The 18,091-nt window shown below is 37.9% G+C and overlaps 1 protein-coding gene across 1 annotated transcript in view; it reads left to right on the top strand.

Annotated features, from left to right (window-relative positions):
* Positions 1–18,091, top strand: part of rsrc1.L (arginine/serine-rich coiled-coil 1 L homeolog) — a gene marked incomplete at its 5' end in the record, with an annotated part of 180,982 nt that overhangs the window by 159,399 nt on the left and 3,492 nt on the right. The window contains 1 exon segment of the mRNA NM_001097052.1: positions 15,583–15,689. Within this exon segment, the coding sequence (NP_001090521.1) occupies positions 15,583–15,689 (107 nt within the window).

Raw genomic sequence — 18,091 nt, 5'->3', positions numbered from 1 at the left:
GACCTCATATCCACATATGAACTTCCACGGGTGTATCACTCTATCGGATAAGTGTACAGACACCAGATAATGGCATATGAAATGACTACTAATTACTCCATACTTTTATTAAGGGGTTACATCGATTCTTTCACTTTATATGTATTTTTTATGTTTTATTTAATTTAGAATCTTTAAATTATTTTTGTTTGTTTTATATTCTATACAGGTCCTCTACTTGATGACACTATAATAATTAACTAAATTTTCTTGAAGATTAGGGTGCTGATATTTATGCAATGTGTGATGTATTTTAAATGTATTTTTAGATATTAATTCACATTTACTTTCTAATACCACAGTGGTGCTATATCTATTTAAATAGATCGAGTTGGAAATATTTTATTATTATGGTTACACATAAATGTAGTTACGGATTATACACACATGGGGTAATTAAGGAATATGCATAATGGCCAATTATTGCACATGGGAAATGAGCGATTATAACATGAGTGTGTCTTCTACATGCAGGCTTTTAGTGGTCTAATACAATTTAAACATTGAAACTGATTATCTGAAAGTGGAGTATGAGTTATAAAGCTAAAAAATAACAATATATTAGTAAAGAAAAGATATTGTTTGGCAGTATTGACGTGCAAATGGGATGTGGATAAGCATAGTGCAGTTGGGCAATAATAGAGAGATCTAGGACCTTGAGATGAATACCCATGAGCCATTTATTAGATCTTTTTTCTCATCTTTTAACATTTTGTAACACAGGTCACAGAGTTTAGCAACATGAAGTGATCTTTACGAGAATGATACAATATTACCTACTACTAGTGATTAGAAAGTTACATTTTGATTTGTTTTTACTCTTACCTGTTACTAGGATACATGTAGAATTTTATCGCTTTATGTATTTATGGGTAAGTTTTAACTATTTCTGGAGTGTAAGACTGCAACAGTTTGAGTCGCTTAGTTTATGACGATGTATGTACGTAGTCATTGCTGTGTTTTCCCGCCAGTACATGTATTTAAACATCCTTCACTGTTTGTTTGGCTACTTTGAGAAAGGCTCTGGAAGAGCCGAAACATCAGTCCATAGCTCTTTAATAAAAAATTATTTATTTTATTTTTAAGCCCTGTGAGTGCTGATCCTTTTTTGGTTTGTATGACTTATCTTATGATCGCGCACCCAGGCAAATTTATTTATTTTTTCTTGAGTGCTGGCATTTCCTGGAATTTGTATATATATATATATATATATATATATATATATATATATATATATATATATATATATATATATATATATATATATATATATATATATTTTCATTGTTCAACTGCACACCGCTCTGCTTAACTATTAACCCAGGTGCTACTCACGAAAAACGGATCCGTATAAAATGAGTGCACACCATGAGCCTTCCACAAGGTATTTTTTTAAAAAGACATAGGGGGTAATTTACTAAACTCCGAATGTAAAAATCACGAAAAATTAGATTTTTTTTTTTATATATATAAAAATCACAAATTTTTCGGAATTTATTAAACCCTGAGGATGGAAAAGTCAGAATCAGAAAATCCGGCAACTCAGACCTGTCGAGGTTGCATATAAGTCAATGGGAGAAGGTTTTTGGCAATACCCAGGCCCGGACTGGCAATCTGTGGGTTCTGGCAAATGCCAGAGGGGCTGCTATAAGGTGCCATAGAAAGTCAGTATTTAGTGGGCTGATGGGGACTGTTTGGCCTCTGTGTGGCCTGATTGGGCCTCTATGTACCTGAAATGCCAGGCCTGTTTTAATTCTCAGTCTGGACCTGGCAATACCCCAAAGTTTTCGGCCAAAAATCTGAGTTTTCTGGTGAAAAATCCGTAAAAATAATGAAAATCGGATGAAAAATCTCAAAAAAAAAGGTGAAAATCTGTTTTTACACAGTTTTTTTTCTGCTTTTTTCCCCGCAAACAAAATTTTCAGGAAAGTGTATTAATTATTCAGAAAATATTGAGATAAATTCGGACTTTGATAAATAACCCCCATAATGTTTATTAGAAAAAGTTTAAAAACAGTCCTTTTAAACTTTTTCTAATAAACATTGTCTTTTTAGAAAAATACCTCGTTAAACGCTCCCGGTGTGTCAAAAAGTAAAAAGACGGGTGAGATACAGGGAAAAAGTTAATACAGCGACAGCTGGACCCCAGAATTGGTGGTGGAAACACCTCTTTGCAGCCCTTCATATAACAGCATCTTTAAATCAACAGTTGCAGTGTTACTCATTCATATAAATGATGATTCCTCTACAAAATTGTGGTACTAATGTGACCAGAAAATCATCTGGCACTCCAAATGGGTGTACTTTTAGTTTTTAAAAGTAAGCTGCTTTTTAGCTACGGGTAAGCCAGGAGAAAAGGTTCAGACTTACATGGCAGTTAGACGATACGATTTGTAGAATACAATGGGTTTACTTTTTACACAGGAAGATAAACTGGGGTCATATAAAATAGGGAATTTGTTGCCAATAATTCATTTATTTGTAGGTTCTGGAGCAACACCAAAAAATGAGCTTTTTGATGGCACTGGTCCTTTAATGTTTGTATGTTTGTACAAATAGATGTTACATGTATGTACAACTAATAACATATATGCCCAGACATACAAATTCCCATCATACTTTTGATATATGAAACAAGTGATCAACAAAATGGCATGTTGCCAGATTACCAAACTGTGTATGAAACAGCGCCCTCTAGAAGGCATAAATAAATAGATACTGTATATACTGTGAATACACAGACCAGCATAGGCTAATCCCCTCCATTTACTTACTGCATATTACTGTGGTTTATGTATAAAGGACTGGCATTTAGTTCATCCAGGCATAAAAAGACATAGAATACATTGCAAAGAAATCTACAAACACAAAAACCCAGAAAAGGAATGTGGTGTTGTTTATGGCCAGTGTAAGGAAAACTAATGGTTAATAAACTATGCTTATAAATACAGTGGATTTGTTCATCTTAGGTTCTCCCAGAGAAGAGCACACTAATAATTAAATGTTTCATTACTTTGTCTAATTAAGATAATTGTGGGTATAGATTTTTCTCAAATTGATTGAGTTTACTTACAGTGAGTTCGATCCCTACTCTTTATCTGGGCAGGCACAGGCAGTTGAAACATTTTGTTCATTGCATTTTATCAAAAACTGAATTTTGTGATGGTCAGTAAGGTCTACCTTATTATCATTACCAGGGGGTAGGTTAAAAGAAACGGTTTGGGAAGTAGTTGTCTGTGTGGCCCTTACCCCCTACTTGTTAGTGGGTTAGGAAAGCCTAACCCATCATTGATGGCAACGCCTTCCAAAATAGAATTTAAACCTGTGATGATTAACTGTGCCTATTAAAGAGTGACCTATAACCCTCCATATGATGTTGTCAAGGAGATGGAGCCCATCATAGTTACTGCCCCAACATTCTTCTTCTGCCCAAAAGGAGGATCGGGATCTACCAGTAGACCTTTAACTGGGGATCAGTAGATCTCAAGACACTGTCAACAAACATATTGTCTAAATCACCCTTCTATTACATTCTTTTTATTCAGATATTTATGTTAAGGTTACATAATAAATATTTTTTTGTTAAATATAGCAATATACATTCTCTCATAAATCAATATAATATTTAAGTAATGATTTCCATGGAACAGGATGCTAACATTGCTTTTATGGATGTAGATCATATTGGGACAACATCACTAAAAGTAGACCTCACATTACTAAAGTATGGGCACTCCGGCCTTAACTCCTCTAGCAACAGAGGAGAGTATGGGGGTTTTCAGTTGCCGAAATACATAGGAATTTAAAGGAACAGTAATACCAAAAAAATGAAAGTGTTTTAAAGTAATAAAAATATCATGTAGAGTTGCCCTGCACTGGTAAAACTGATGTTTGCTTCAGAAACACTACTATAGTTCATATAAACAAGCTGCTGTGTAGCAATGGCGGAAACTGAAAAAAGGCACAGGATAAATAGTGGATAACAGATAACATTATGTTCTGATGTGTAACCCAAGCCTTATCTCCTTTGAATGGCTGCCCCCATTGCTACACAGCAGCTTATTTATATAAACAATAGTAGTGTTTCTGAAGCAAATACGGCGGTTTTACCAGTGCAGGGCAACACTGTATTATATTTGTATTACTTTAAAACACTTTCATTATTTGTTGGTACTGTTTCTTTAAGCTTTCAGTGTCATCAGCACTCTATTTGATTAACAAATGAATATTAACCCTGCTTGCCAGCAGTACAGATACCCTTAAGAACCTGGGGTCATTTATAAAGACTGGGTAAATTTGCCCCTGGGCAGTAACCCATGGCAACCAATCAGATGTTTGCTTCCTCTTGTCAACCTGCAGCTGAATGGAAAAAAAAACAAATCACTGATTGGTCGCTATTGGTTACTGCCCAGGGGCAAATTTGCCCAGTATTTATAAACGAGCCCCACTATTGTATCAAGTTTTTAATCAACTGCTTATTTGAATGTCACCACCAATCTGACATTCCTCATTTTACCCCCTCATTCTTCCAATAGAAACAATAAATGCAATTGATGTAATCTGATCTTAAGCAGCATGTATATTGCTAAATTAGAATATCAATACTTTAAAGCAAATTGTACATATAAAAATAGGCATCGGCCACTGGGAGTGAAGAAATGTTTGGAGCGTCTATAGACATTGACAAATTGCTCGACCTTCAGCATTCCCTTTTATGATGTCACTTGAACTCTCCGCCAGTATTGTTTTCCTATAACAGCTCATTCCAGTCTGTTATTCTATAGGTTTTACAAAAAGCCCAGAAACTTTATCTGTTTTCAGTCATATTTCACTATAATTTGATCTGTGAAATTTATTGATCTGGAGAACAGCACACAAACTTTTACAAGGCCTAATTAAAAATTTAACTTTTTTTTTTCCCCTCTTTCATCATTCTGATTTGTTCAGGGGACATCTCTATACCAACATATACTGGTTGGTGCGGAGTGGTGTAACTAGAGTGTGCTGGGCCCCCCTGCAAAGAAATCTTTACTCCGATCCCCATCCTTAGCCCACATCCCTCCTCCGTCCTGCCCATGCCCCACCTCCATCCACCCACCACCTACCTCAACTCCACCCACTCCTAACCGACTCACATCCCAGTTAAGAGAGTGGCTAGGAAGGAGAGGGTTTTATTAATGGCGTAACTATTAAGGAAGCAGACCCCACAGTCTGGGCCCCCCTTTTCCCTGGGCACCCCTGCAACTGTGGGGTCTGTTTCCTCTATAGTTACGCCACTGATTTCATGATATTAGCAGTTTATACTATATACGCTAATATTATGAAGGTGTGACCTGCAGCGTCGGAATGGTGCAGTTGAGGCCCTCCGGGTTCTGAACCTTGGGGGCCCCCACATGCATGCGCAAAAGCTGGTGCGCTGCGCGCATGCGCTAGCGGCAAGCACACTGCACCGCACAATTTGGTTTTTTTTTTGGTTTTTTTCAGGGCCAATCTAGGACCAGTTCTGGGCCGGTGGGAGCCCAAGAGGGCCGAGGCCCACCGGGTTTTTTCCCGGTTTCCCACCGGCCTAGTCCGACCTTGGTGACCTGAGTACACCCTGTTGTTAAACCTGGCTTAAAAGGCAGGGCAGAACAGCAAAAATGAATTTTACTGAATCAATAAGTGTCACTTGACTCTTCCCTGTTCACTGTATCTCTCAGTGTGACAGGAGCAATAGAACTGGAAGGCTTTTTGCTTCAGTAAAATGAACTTTTCATGTTGTACCTGGGCTGAACAGCAAAAGGAGCACAAGTTACACCTTCAGGATATTAGAAGTGTAAAAATTTAGCTGTAGCTGCGATGCTACACATTTTACTCCTTTTCACAAATATGTAAATCATTTTCATTTTCATTTCAATATTAGGCAACAAGGACATTTCAAATTAAGAAAAAAATGACAATTCTCAAGGTAAAACTTTCATGGAGATTTGCCATATTTTCTGTAAACATATTCACACCTGGTTAATGTTGCAATTGCATAAATTGCACCTATTTATTTTATAATGGGTGGTTTCAGGAATTTCTTCACCATCTTAAATAGACTGCTGAAAATGGCCCCATGGGTTGTTAGTCTGGATTAGCTTGTACAGTAAAGGATGAATTACAGTGACCGTAGGTCACAATACACTAGTAGTAGGTCACAATTCAAATAAATAACAAATGCATTAAATAACACTAGGTTCCTTAAAAAAAAAAAAAACCTCATATAGACCAATATACCAAAATGTGGATGTGTGAACATATGGTTTTGTTTACACCTTCCACATGGGTACATGCCATCCTTCATGCTAAACATTTTGCACCTCCAGGTGATTGTGTTAACTTACCCGATACCCCTGGGCAGTGCACCTATTAGCAGAAAACTGCCCCAGCCTAGTCTTCCCAGTGGGCACCACAGATCAACACTCTTCTTCTGTCTTCAAAATCCTGAGGCCACCGGATGCATATTAGAATGAAAAAGCTCCTGCGCAAAGGGAAAAAATGATGAAAGAAGATCACTCCATTGTGATCGATTGACCACTTCTACCTTCTTCTAACTTCTTCTGGTACCTTAACAAAATGTCTTGGATTAAGTTTTGGAGCTCAACAGTGGGGTCACCCTTTAATTTACAGTACATCACTTAATCTCTAAATTGACTTAATATTACCTGGACATAATACGCTCTGTCCATAATTACTAGTGTACCCTCTTTGTCTGCTCGCTTAAAGGCAATTGATTTGTCCTGCATGGCATTAAAAAGGTGCATTTCATTTGAGACAAATTCTTGTTATATCTGTATGTGTCAGTCACATACTTATTGTCTTTAATGGTATCATTGTTTCCCCAGGGTGTGCATAGTGTTGACAAACAATACATAAAAAATACATCAGATTCAACCATCCAATGGTTATCACATCCCTCATTATCCATAAACTGTACCTTGAAGCACAGGAGCCTTAAAAAACCTCTGTAGGTCAATCAGCATGAAGGTGCCCACTTTAGTGGCTGGGTAAAAAGAAGAGCAACCCTTTGTTAATAGATTAAGTTCAATATCGTTAAGTACCTTGTGTGAAATGCTGATGACTAGCGATTCTTGCAGTCAGATCCCTATTTATTCGCCTTTGGGGCCTGCAGGGATTTCACTCATGATGCTATATTCAACACTGTAGTCTGTGTGTGTCCTGTCCGCTTCATTCTACCAAAAAGAGGACGCCAAGGAGATCTCCCAAGAGCTGCTCATATCTCAGCCCTGGAGCACTTCTAAATAATTGTGCAGTGACTTCCAAAAACAATCCTAATCTCATCTCCTCCTCAACAGCATTAACTAGCCAACCCCAGTCTCATCCCTATTCCAAAAACACTCTGTATCTAGCCTTAGTCCTATTCCCATCCTGACTGCATCACCATCATCTAACCCTAGTTTCAAAAGCATAGCCATACTGCAGCAACAACTCATGTAGCGTTAGTAAAACCCTTACTATAGATTCATACCTGACTGACAAAAGAGTGTTGACAAAACTAAAACCACTTTTCAAGGTAAGCTGCCCCTTTAAACGGGAACTGCAACTCTTTAGTTCACATAAAAGTGTATAAAAACAGTCTATTATCCCCCTAATTGATTAGATAGATAAAGATGCTGAGGCGCAGGGAATGTATTTTACATATACCTCTTGTGTTAATGCATTAAGCCACACTGCCAACACACACTTAGCAACCAACCAAAGGCACAAGCAGGGTTGGACTGACCCCCACCCCTGCCGCAACCCCTCTCCAAACCCCCTGGGCGGGAGAGAGAGTTTGGGGGGAGCAGTGATGTGATTTGGGCAGGGAGCAGGTCTGGGCCGATAGCTGAGGCAACTGGGTTTTTTCCTGGTACAACCCTGGGCATCAGGAAACCCTGGACGGAATTAATATGTAATTGCTGCTGCAGGTATGCATGGTTGTAGGGTGCTTGGTATGACCCAGGCAGAGTTTAGAGTTTTGGGGTCCAATAAGGGGCCACCAGCATATTATACTCTGTCTCATTATGACAGGTGTGTAAGCTTTCTGGGGAGCTAGAGATGTACATATATGATTATTAAGATGGATAACTGATATGTGTGTGTTGGAGTAGCATAAATTAAGGTTGAGTTTGCTTTCTCCTGCCTACACGTTGTTCTGTGTGTGGCTGCTGTGCTTGGAATAATGCAGCTGGTGAAGATTGAATGTGTGGGAATGTGGAGCTATTCCTGTGTGTTTCCATAGCCAGTGCACAGAGGTTATTGGGGATACAGAATCAGCAGCACGGAGGCCCAGTATTTGCATTTCAGATCACAGCACAAAGCATTACTTTGGATTTTACAAGGCCAACCAGCAACAAAAGAGCCGTAATTTATGAGCTCAGCGTAAAAGAATAGCATAATTGCATTAAAAATTAATGCTAATGAACACTAAAATGGGGAAGGTGGTTATTATGAAAGTTTGTATTCATCTTCCCTGGTTTGAATGATGGCTAGTGGCTTGATTAATGGCTTAATTTCTATCAATTAGCAGGGAAAAATCTCCTGCGAGACAAGGGTAAATTGAGCATTGAATTTCATATCTTTTGTGTGCTGAGAAAAAAAAGGAGCAGTGTATCTGTGATATTAGCCCCAGTGACAAATGTGCCCTGCAGTGTCTGCACAGTCTCATCTGACAGCTTGTGTGCAGTTATGGGGTGTTTGGAGATGGCACACAGACAGCATTCATCTGCCGCTTCCTTGGAAACATTCAACTCTTCCATCTACAGAATGTTAATTAGTGTCCATGCACAATCCAAATGGAAATGGACAGCTAGCAGCAGCACAAAATTCTGCCTTCTATTACTCCTCTAATTGCTCTCATTTATCCCCACGCAGCTTCTAATGCACTCTCCTGCTCGGCCCAACTTTACATTGGAGCTAGCTCTATTTACTGTCAAGCAATTGGGATACCTTGGGTAGCCACTTGTTTTGTTGTGAATTTATTTATTTATTCAGGATGTGACATTTCAATAAATCAGTGTTTAGACCTGTGCTCCTGATGTCCAAATGTGATGCTGTTTCAAAGCACAACAGGACAGATCAAATGAGTGTGGGCTGTGCAACTAGCGAATCCCACAGTGAATGTTCGCAGCAGTTTCGCAAAAACATTCACCATTAGCGAATTCAGGAAATTCACAGCGAATCCATGCCTGGCTAATAAATTCGCCCATAACTAATAATAAGCTTTGGAAAGCTCTAAACCAGTGCTATAAATGTATGTTTCAAAATGTCCTGTCTTATTGGCTACAGTCCTATGAATATTCCAACAAAGCTAATACAGTTGGCTTTTATTCATGCAAGTTTCAAATAAGAAACTCTATTTTCTCTACAGAATTACACGTCTGTTCTATTAAAGGGATTGTTCACATTTCAGTTAACTTTTAATATTTTGTAGGCAGTGATATTCTGAGAAAATATGCAATTGGCTTTAATTTTTGTAATATTTTTGGTTTTTGAGCTATTTAGCATTTTATTTTGCTGCTCTCCAGGTTGCAGTCTCAGCTGTCTGGTTGCTAAGGTCCAAATTACCCTAGAGACCATGCATTGATTTGAATAAGACACTGGAATATGAATAGGAGAGGGACTGAATAGAAGGATGAGTAATAAAATGTTGCAATAACAATATATTTGAGCTATTTAGCATTTTATTTTGCGGCTGTCTGGTTGCTAAGGTCCAAATTATCCTAGTGACTATGCATTTATTTGAATAAGACACTCGAACATGAACAGGAGAGGCCTGAATAGAAGGATGAGTAATAAAAAGTCGCAATAACAATTATTATTAACATGTATTTATATAGCGCCAACATATTGCGTAGCACTGTAATACATTTGTAACCTTACACTGCATTTGTTTTTTAGATGGGGTCAGTGACCCCATTTGAAAGCAAGATAGAGTCAGAAGATAAAGGCTTTAGGTGTAACAGCAGGGGGTGCTCAACTTATACCTTCATGATATTTGCAGTGTAAAAATGGCAATGCCTATTGTATTTATAAAGATATGGAAAATGGAGTATAGCAACTCCTTGCATCACAGTCTGAGCACCAGGCATCGCCTCGTGGAATTCAGCAGGCTGTTGATGGTAGGTGAGCACAAAGAATTGTATAAAATGAGGCACAAATAATAGTGCTCCCTTGAAAAGTGCTGTGGGAGGAATTGGATTTGAGATTGTCGTTTGTTACACACTTCTTTAACAGAAGTTTCTTGCTGCCTGAATGTTTCCCATTGACATGAATGGATTGCACTAGGCCCAGAACAGTGTCACATAACAGTGTAAATAAAGTGCAGCTGTAGGCACACAAGAAACTGCACACCTCTACTCTAAAATTTCTAATTGTGTTTACTCTGTATGATAATTTTAAAATAATTGCATTTTATTAAGTAGTGGTGTCTCATTTATCACTTAGGTCTCAAGTGTTTATAACATAGGTGCAGCTACCATATGCATATAAACGTATTCATGGGGCTCAGAGACTGCACATGAACATTCATATTATTGTTACACAGGTATGTAATCCAGAACGCTCGGGACCTGGGGTCTTCCGGATAACGGATTTTTCCGTAATTTGGATCATCATACCTTAAGTCAACTAGAAAATATTAAATAAACCTAATAGGCTGGTTTTGTTTCCAATAGGGATTAATTATATCTTAGCTACTATATCAAGCTACTGTGTATAATTACAGAGAAAAATAAATATTTTTTTTAAAATTTGGATTATTTGGATAAAATGCAGTCTATGGGTGACAGCCTTACAGTAACTCAAAGCTTTCTGTATAATGGGTTTCTGGATAATGGATCCCATACCTAGTGCATCAACAGATTCTAGCACATGTTATGCCCTAGTGCTGATATAATGCTCTTAACCTCACCAACTTCTCAGTTGTAATAGCAGGTTCAGCAGCATAACCCTGGTACACAGAGAGCCAAACAATTGTCACTGAGAGCTGTGAGAGACCTCTACAACTTAAAGTGATACTGACACTAACAAACTACTTTTTAAAATATGAATGTACATTAAAAGTTACCTATAGGTCACGCTGATTGTTTTTTGCTGAGAAGTTTGTTTTTGTAAGTAATTGTTAGTTGAAGTTCCTAAACCTGACAGTTTTGCCAACCTGACTGTCCCATCTCAGCCTGTCCGTTAAAGTTTCTAATGTGAATGTTTCTCCTGCTGCACAAATATGGCAGCCCCCTCATAGGCGATCACAGGGAGTCAGGTAATGTAAAAGCATTGGGCAAATACTTTATGGCAAAATTATAAAAAGCATTCAAAGTCAATTTTATGGTAGATGTAAAAAAAAAAAAAGGGTTCAATTTCTGGTGTCAGTATCTCTTTTATTTCTTTATATAGCTCTTCCAAACACTCATCAAAAAATATCATCTATTAGCAGGTAGAATATTCTGTTCCAAGAACAGATTTAGCAAAACATACCATTGTTTTGGCTGGTTAAACGTATACAGGTTTTGGGTTTTCCAGATAATGGATCTTTCTGTAATTTGGATCTTCATATCCTAAGTCTACTAGAAAATAATTCAATCATTAAATAACACAACAGGCTAGTTTTGCCTCCAATAAGGATTAATTATATCTTATTTTGGATCAACTACAATGTATTGTTTTATCAAAAATGTGATCATTTGAATAAAATAGAGTTTATGGGAGTTTTATTTCATAATGCAGAACTTACTAGATAATGGGTTTCCTGGATAATGGATCCCATACCTGTAATATGTATAATATTAAGGAACTCACAATAGCTTGTAGTTGTTAAAAACTTGCCTTAGACTTATAAACCTTAAGAGCAAGCCATTCCAAAACTGGCAAAATGGTGCCACCCAGTGGCACGTTGTTATTAGTACCTTCTGCCGAACTACAATGTGTGTGGACTAAGTAGCACTGTATAATATGGACTAGTCCTAGTCCAGCTAATAGTAATAATAGGCATAGTCTTAGTACCAGCTGGATGTCTCCATCAGAGAATGGGGTCAGGAATAAAATGCAAATAAAGGGATGAATTTAAATATGATATACTTTTACCCTGCTGCATTCATACAGTGCAACATTGTGTGTGTGTGTGTGTTGCAGAAGCTCCAATTTAGTTTATATAAGGAAGGAGTTTATATCAAGAATCACTAAAGGGCCCACATTTGGGTGATAAACAGGGGTCAAATGTTATTCATGCACCACACATACACACACTAAATTTGTTGTTCTCTTTTAGTTTGACTGTCGATGCATAGACAAATGTAATTTGCATGTGCTCATCAAACGGCATAACCTTTGAATATTGCACACTTTAATTTAAGGGGCAGATTTATTAAGGGTCGAATTGAAAATTAGAATTTTTTTTATGGTCAAAACTCTCAAATTTGAATTGTGAATTATCCAAACTCGATTTGAATTTTAATTGGGATTTTGCTATTTTTCAAACACTGGCCCTTTAAAAATTCGAATTTGACTATTCGCCACCTAAAACCTGCTCGCTTCATGTATAAGTCAGTTGGGAGAGGTAAAGGGACCAATTTGGACATGTTACTAGCCTTCCTGACATTCAAGTTTTTTCAGAGAAAAAACATGAATCGAGTTTTCGAGTCTGTAAAATTTGTCCAAGTTTTAGATATTCGACTTTTTTTATTAAGTAACCCCCCAATCGAATTTTGAGTATATTCCGATTTTATTAGTTATAAAAAAAAAACTCAACCTTTGATAAATGTGCCTATAACTGTTGGTATAACCAAATGCGGGCGATGCTCAACTATAACTCAACACTTGTTGTAGCGTCAGGTGCAAGCTGCTGGTCCCCCTGCCAGGGACCCACTTATAACTCCAAGGAACACACACTGCAGCACTCCGAATCCTGTGAAAAGTGGTTTATTGTGCCAAAAAACTAGGCAACGTTTCGGGCCAATGCCTTTTCTCAAGCCTGTAAAATTTGTGCAAGTTTTAGATGTTTCGATTTTTTTTATTAAATAACCCCCAAACGAATTTTGAGTATATTCCGATTTTAAAAAAAAGTTTAAAAAAAAACTTACATGAATTTGAAATTTGACCTTTGATAAATGTGCCTCTAATTTTTGGTATGCTCCAGATGAAGGTATTTTATACAACTAGATTATCATTTTGCATGTGTTTTTTTTTTTTACATGATATATCTGGTGACTTAGGTGTCCGTGCAAGACAGAGTAGTAAGTATGCGCCTGGCTATAGATCTGTTCTTGCTTGGATTTTATATGGATGTGTTTACTGCCAATTTGTATGAAACCATAGAGTCGCCATACTGAAAGCGCTTAGTGTTCGTTGTACTAAATGATACTTACTTTATCCAGACAAAAAAGCATTTGGTTCACCTGATTTGAAATAATTGAACTCATTCACATATATATGATGAACTCATTTAAACTACCTACAGCTGTATATTTTTTATATTGTGTATTAAAGTCCCTGTGGCATCCTTCACTCCCTTAGAGCAAGCCACATGATCACCTAAAGATAAGCTGGGGCTTCCATATGTATCACATACAATGCAGCTGTATCACAACAAGCTGAGGCTGGTCCCATATTCTCTAGGAAACAGGCAGTGTCGGACTGGGACAACAGGGGCCCACCCAAAAACCTTAGATCAGGGGCCCACCCTCAGTATTATTATTCTTCCTCTCCTCACTCAACCTCTATTCTCCTAGTCTCTTTTCTTTACATATTATAATCTATTATTCAATCTATTTCACCTCTTTGGTCTCATAGAAATAGGGAATGGCTTTGAAATAGGCCAAATGTTTAGCAGCATGAGGGCCCACTGACACCTGGGTCCCCCGGGAGTTTTCCTGATATCCCGACACTGGAAACAGAGCAACGAGCAATGATCACCTGATAAATAAAAGTAGGGTGCCGGTCATGATATCAGCACCTCTTTACATTTCATGCTTTTCCATTCAGAAGGACTTTTACAAAGTGAACATTGATTTCTGCAGCTTCCGAGCCATCTGGATCCATTATTTTTGATATGTCTATGAAATATAGATATCCTTTGCACTGACATCTGACAAACATCATATGGAAGTCATTTTATCTACCAATAATGTGTTTGTCAAAAAAAATTCAGCCCCTAATGGATTTCACTTCCTTATAGGCCATTTTTGCCCTGTTAATGTCATCAATAGGACTCTTAAAATCCTTGAGCAGTTTATTTATTTATATGCTTCCCCTCCTTCGTCTTGTTTCATTCTGCCTGTCACTAAGTATCCCCCTTTGCTTCTGATAAATACTCACTGCCAATAACGCTAATGCTACATAATGACGTTTAGCTTTGCAGATCGTTTACACACATTGTTTCTGCAATTTTATAGATTTCTATAGCTTTTTATTTGTCTCCTGTTGTCTTTCTCTAAGGCCAGACAAACCTCCATGCTCCATTGTGTTAGGGATATCATTGTATCTACAGCTTCATATTTGCTTTTACTATTACATGCTGTGATTAAGCCATCAGTTATCCGGCCCATTATTTATAAGGGCAGCATCTAAAAAAACAATCATGCAGAAGTGATTTTTGATCACGGAATAGGGACATTCCTTGCCAAGCCCTATTCCCAGATTTGTAGAGGTTTATATTGTATGTAGCTGAGATAACCTCAAATATGTTTGTTTTCATTTTTAAATTTGGATTATTTGGATAAAATGGAGTCTATGGGAGACGGCCTTTCCATAATTCAGGGCTTTCTTCATAAAGAGTTTCAGATTCCATACCTGTATTATAAACTCTATAATACACAAGAGCCATGAATATCTTATAAATGATATCCTTATAAACGGTGCTTAGTGATGTCATTTCTGTCACATGACTTACTGAAACTTGTGTATTATAATAAATCACATATCCCCATTGCAAAATATGAGGATTAGAAGTCACCTCGGCGTTCCATGACCTGTAGAAAAACACTTGGTATTCAGCCTCCTGCTTTTATATGGAACTCCTCTGTAACTTATAATATCCTTATATTTTACGAGAGGGGGTATTTTATTCACTATATATGTGCATATATGAAATGCAGCCCAGTGTTGTTAAACTGATACACCCATGGAAGGCTATAACTATGAATTCAACCTCCCAAAATTGTGGCTCATAGATCTTATACCATAAACCAGTCTGTCTCTTCACTGAAGAGCCTTATGGGCATTTCAAGCTCTTCTTTATAAATGTATTGTGAGGACACTTGATACCTGTATATTTGGAACAGGACTGGTGCTAGACTAAACAGAAATTTCTGGGGAGTTAAGTAATAGCGATGCACGGAATCCAGGGTTCAGTTTGGGATTCTGCCTTTTTCATGTGACTTTTCTTCACACAAACAATTTATATCATTTTGCTCTTGGCCAAATTGTATTGTGAGTTGGATGCACACTGGTTTATCCCAGACAGTATTTCATGATCCAGGAGGTGCATAGTGTACATGTTTGTAATGGCCGCGCTCTCTGTCTTTGCAGATCAGTCCATATTACTTGATCAGGCGAAAAGAGCGAAAGAGATCGAAGCGATTGAAATCGACTCATTCGTTCCACAGATGTTCCGATCAAGCCGTGACACGAAAGCTGTAAGTTTTATACACCCCCTTCCTCTCTTGGAACTGTCCATTGTAATAGATGATTCCAGTAGTTCATGCATGTGTTTCACTAGTTTGTAGTATGTGTGTGTGTGTATATGTATGTATGTGTATATATATATATATATATATATATATATATATATATATATATATATATATATATATATATATATATATATATATATATATATATATATATATATATATATATATATATATATACATACATATTTCCACCAATACAAAATGCACTCACTCACAATAGATTTATTCAACGTTCCATTGGTCTTCAGAAAGTGAAGGCTGTACACAAAATCAAATCTATTTAAACACTAACAAAACGTTACGTGACATGAACTGTGGGCGTGATCTCCCCCCAGGACCGCCATCAGAAATCACAGGGCCCCATACGACAAAATTTCCTGGGCCCCCTGGGCTGTGCCCACTGCAAGCCCCACCTACAAGTCGACCCCCCACCACACAGTAAAAAAACAAAAAAAATATTGGTGGCTAGGGTTCCCACATGCTAATAAAAAATAAAAAGATATTGGTGGTCAGGGCCTCCCATAAAAAAACATGAGAAAAAAAATTGGAAACAAAATTGGTAGCCAGCCCCCCCCCCCCCCCACATTATAAGAAAATTGGTGGCCTGGGCCCCTTAAACGTCCATGCCTTCCCGAAATCAGCAGCTCTCAGAACGATGGGGGACCGTCTAATTAAGTAAGTGTGGCGTGGCAGGGCCCCCCTTACCCTCGGGCCCCCTACAACTCTCCCCCCTGTCCCCCCCTGATGGCTGCCCTGTCTCCCCCTATACACCTTTACCATCATACCTTTGACCAAAGTAACCAGATATTTAATGTTTCCCACAAGTATATTTTTCTCTGTGCAAACAATGTGTAAATAAAAACTTATAATAAAATAAATAATATAATAAAAACATATAGCAGAGATTCTATCCCCTTCCTTTGTAATAAAAGCAAGAACCTCTTACTATCCCCTTACGGGAAAAATTAGGAGGAACATAAACCCCCCCACAAGGTGGTTTATTGTGCTGTATCATACCTGCGCCCTTGTAGCCTCCAATCCAGGTACGGAATAACTTATTGAGCCGTGGGGGGGGGTTTATGTTCCTTCTAATTTAGCCTTCTCTTCCTGAAGACAGCTCGAGTTGAAGAGCGGAAACAACACTTTTGTAATTCTGTGTTCGTTTTTATTTTGGCTGATTTTTTTTCTTGGGCCCTAACTTGCCAGGAGCGAGAGGGTTAAACGTGGGCATACTAACTCTGAAGCACATATCTAACTCATATTCTCAGCAGCCCATCATCTATAAAGTCATTGACAAAGGGGCGGAGGGCTGAACGCAAGGCGAAATGAGTTTGTCAATTCTCTCAGACTGCCATGCATGTGTGGAGAGGAGCCGCTTTATGAGGAAAGCTTTTCCTGCCCAACATACTTCACAGAGAATCATGTTCTGTGACAGCCCTGAAGGTCACACTGGAATTTATTTAGCGAGGGCCATGCGATGAGGTCTTTATTCACATCTCTACGCCATGTAAAAGAGCAAGCAGCCAACTTAAACTGATTTATGGGGATAATTCATGCTCAGCCTGCTTGTATTTCATGACATTTAATATGTTCTACATGGTGTATATTTAAGTACACAGTTTAATATATTTGTGGTTTCTCTGCCCTTATGGCTCTATAGACTCACTGCTCCTATCACTGATATTTGTTTTTTTTTATGCGATATTACATTGAACCCGGCATATTGAGCTTTCAGCATTCCTGCTAGTGGACAACGAGAACTCTTATGGGGTTATGTATTAAAAGGCACTAAATTGGCCTAGGTGCAGCACCCCTAGCAACCAATCAGCAGGCAGCATTAGGTTCCATGATTTAGACTAATTTGTGACATTGGATGATAGAAAGCCCATACATATATAACTTGTAACTTATTTGTAGGATGCCAATATACCTGATAGAAATAACATTGTAACATTGTAAAATAAGTTATGTTAAAAAAGACACACGTCCATCAAATTTAACCTTTTAACTCTATTTTAACCCCTAACTGCTAGTTGATCCAGAGGAAGGTAAATAAAAAACATTTAAAGCCTCTCCAATTTGCCTCAGAGGGGAAATAATTTCCTTCCTGACTCCAAAATGGCAACCGGACTAGTCCCTGGACCAACTTGTACTATGAGCTATCTCCCATAGCCCTGTATTCCCTCACTTGCTAAAAAGCCATCCAACCCCTTCTTAAAGCTTTCTAATGTATCAGCCTGCACAACTGATTCAGGGAGAGAATTCAACATCTTCACAGCTCTCACTGTAAAAAAAAAAAAAAAAACCCCTTCTGAATATTTAGGTGGAACCTCTTTTCTTCTAAT

This window comes from Xenopus laevis, chromosome 5L, assembly GCF_017654675.1.
Source record: "Xenopus laevis strain J_2021 chromosome 5L, Xenopus_laevis_v10.1, whole genome shotgun sequence".
In the NCBI taxonomy this organism is placed as follows: domain Eukaryota; kingdom Metazoa; phylum Chordata; class Amphibia; order Anura; family Pipidae; genus Xenopus; species Xenopus laevis.
The sequence above is the reverse complement of the archived record's forward strand: the minus strand, read 5'-3'. Positions and strand labels throughout refer to the sequence as shown.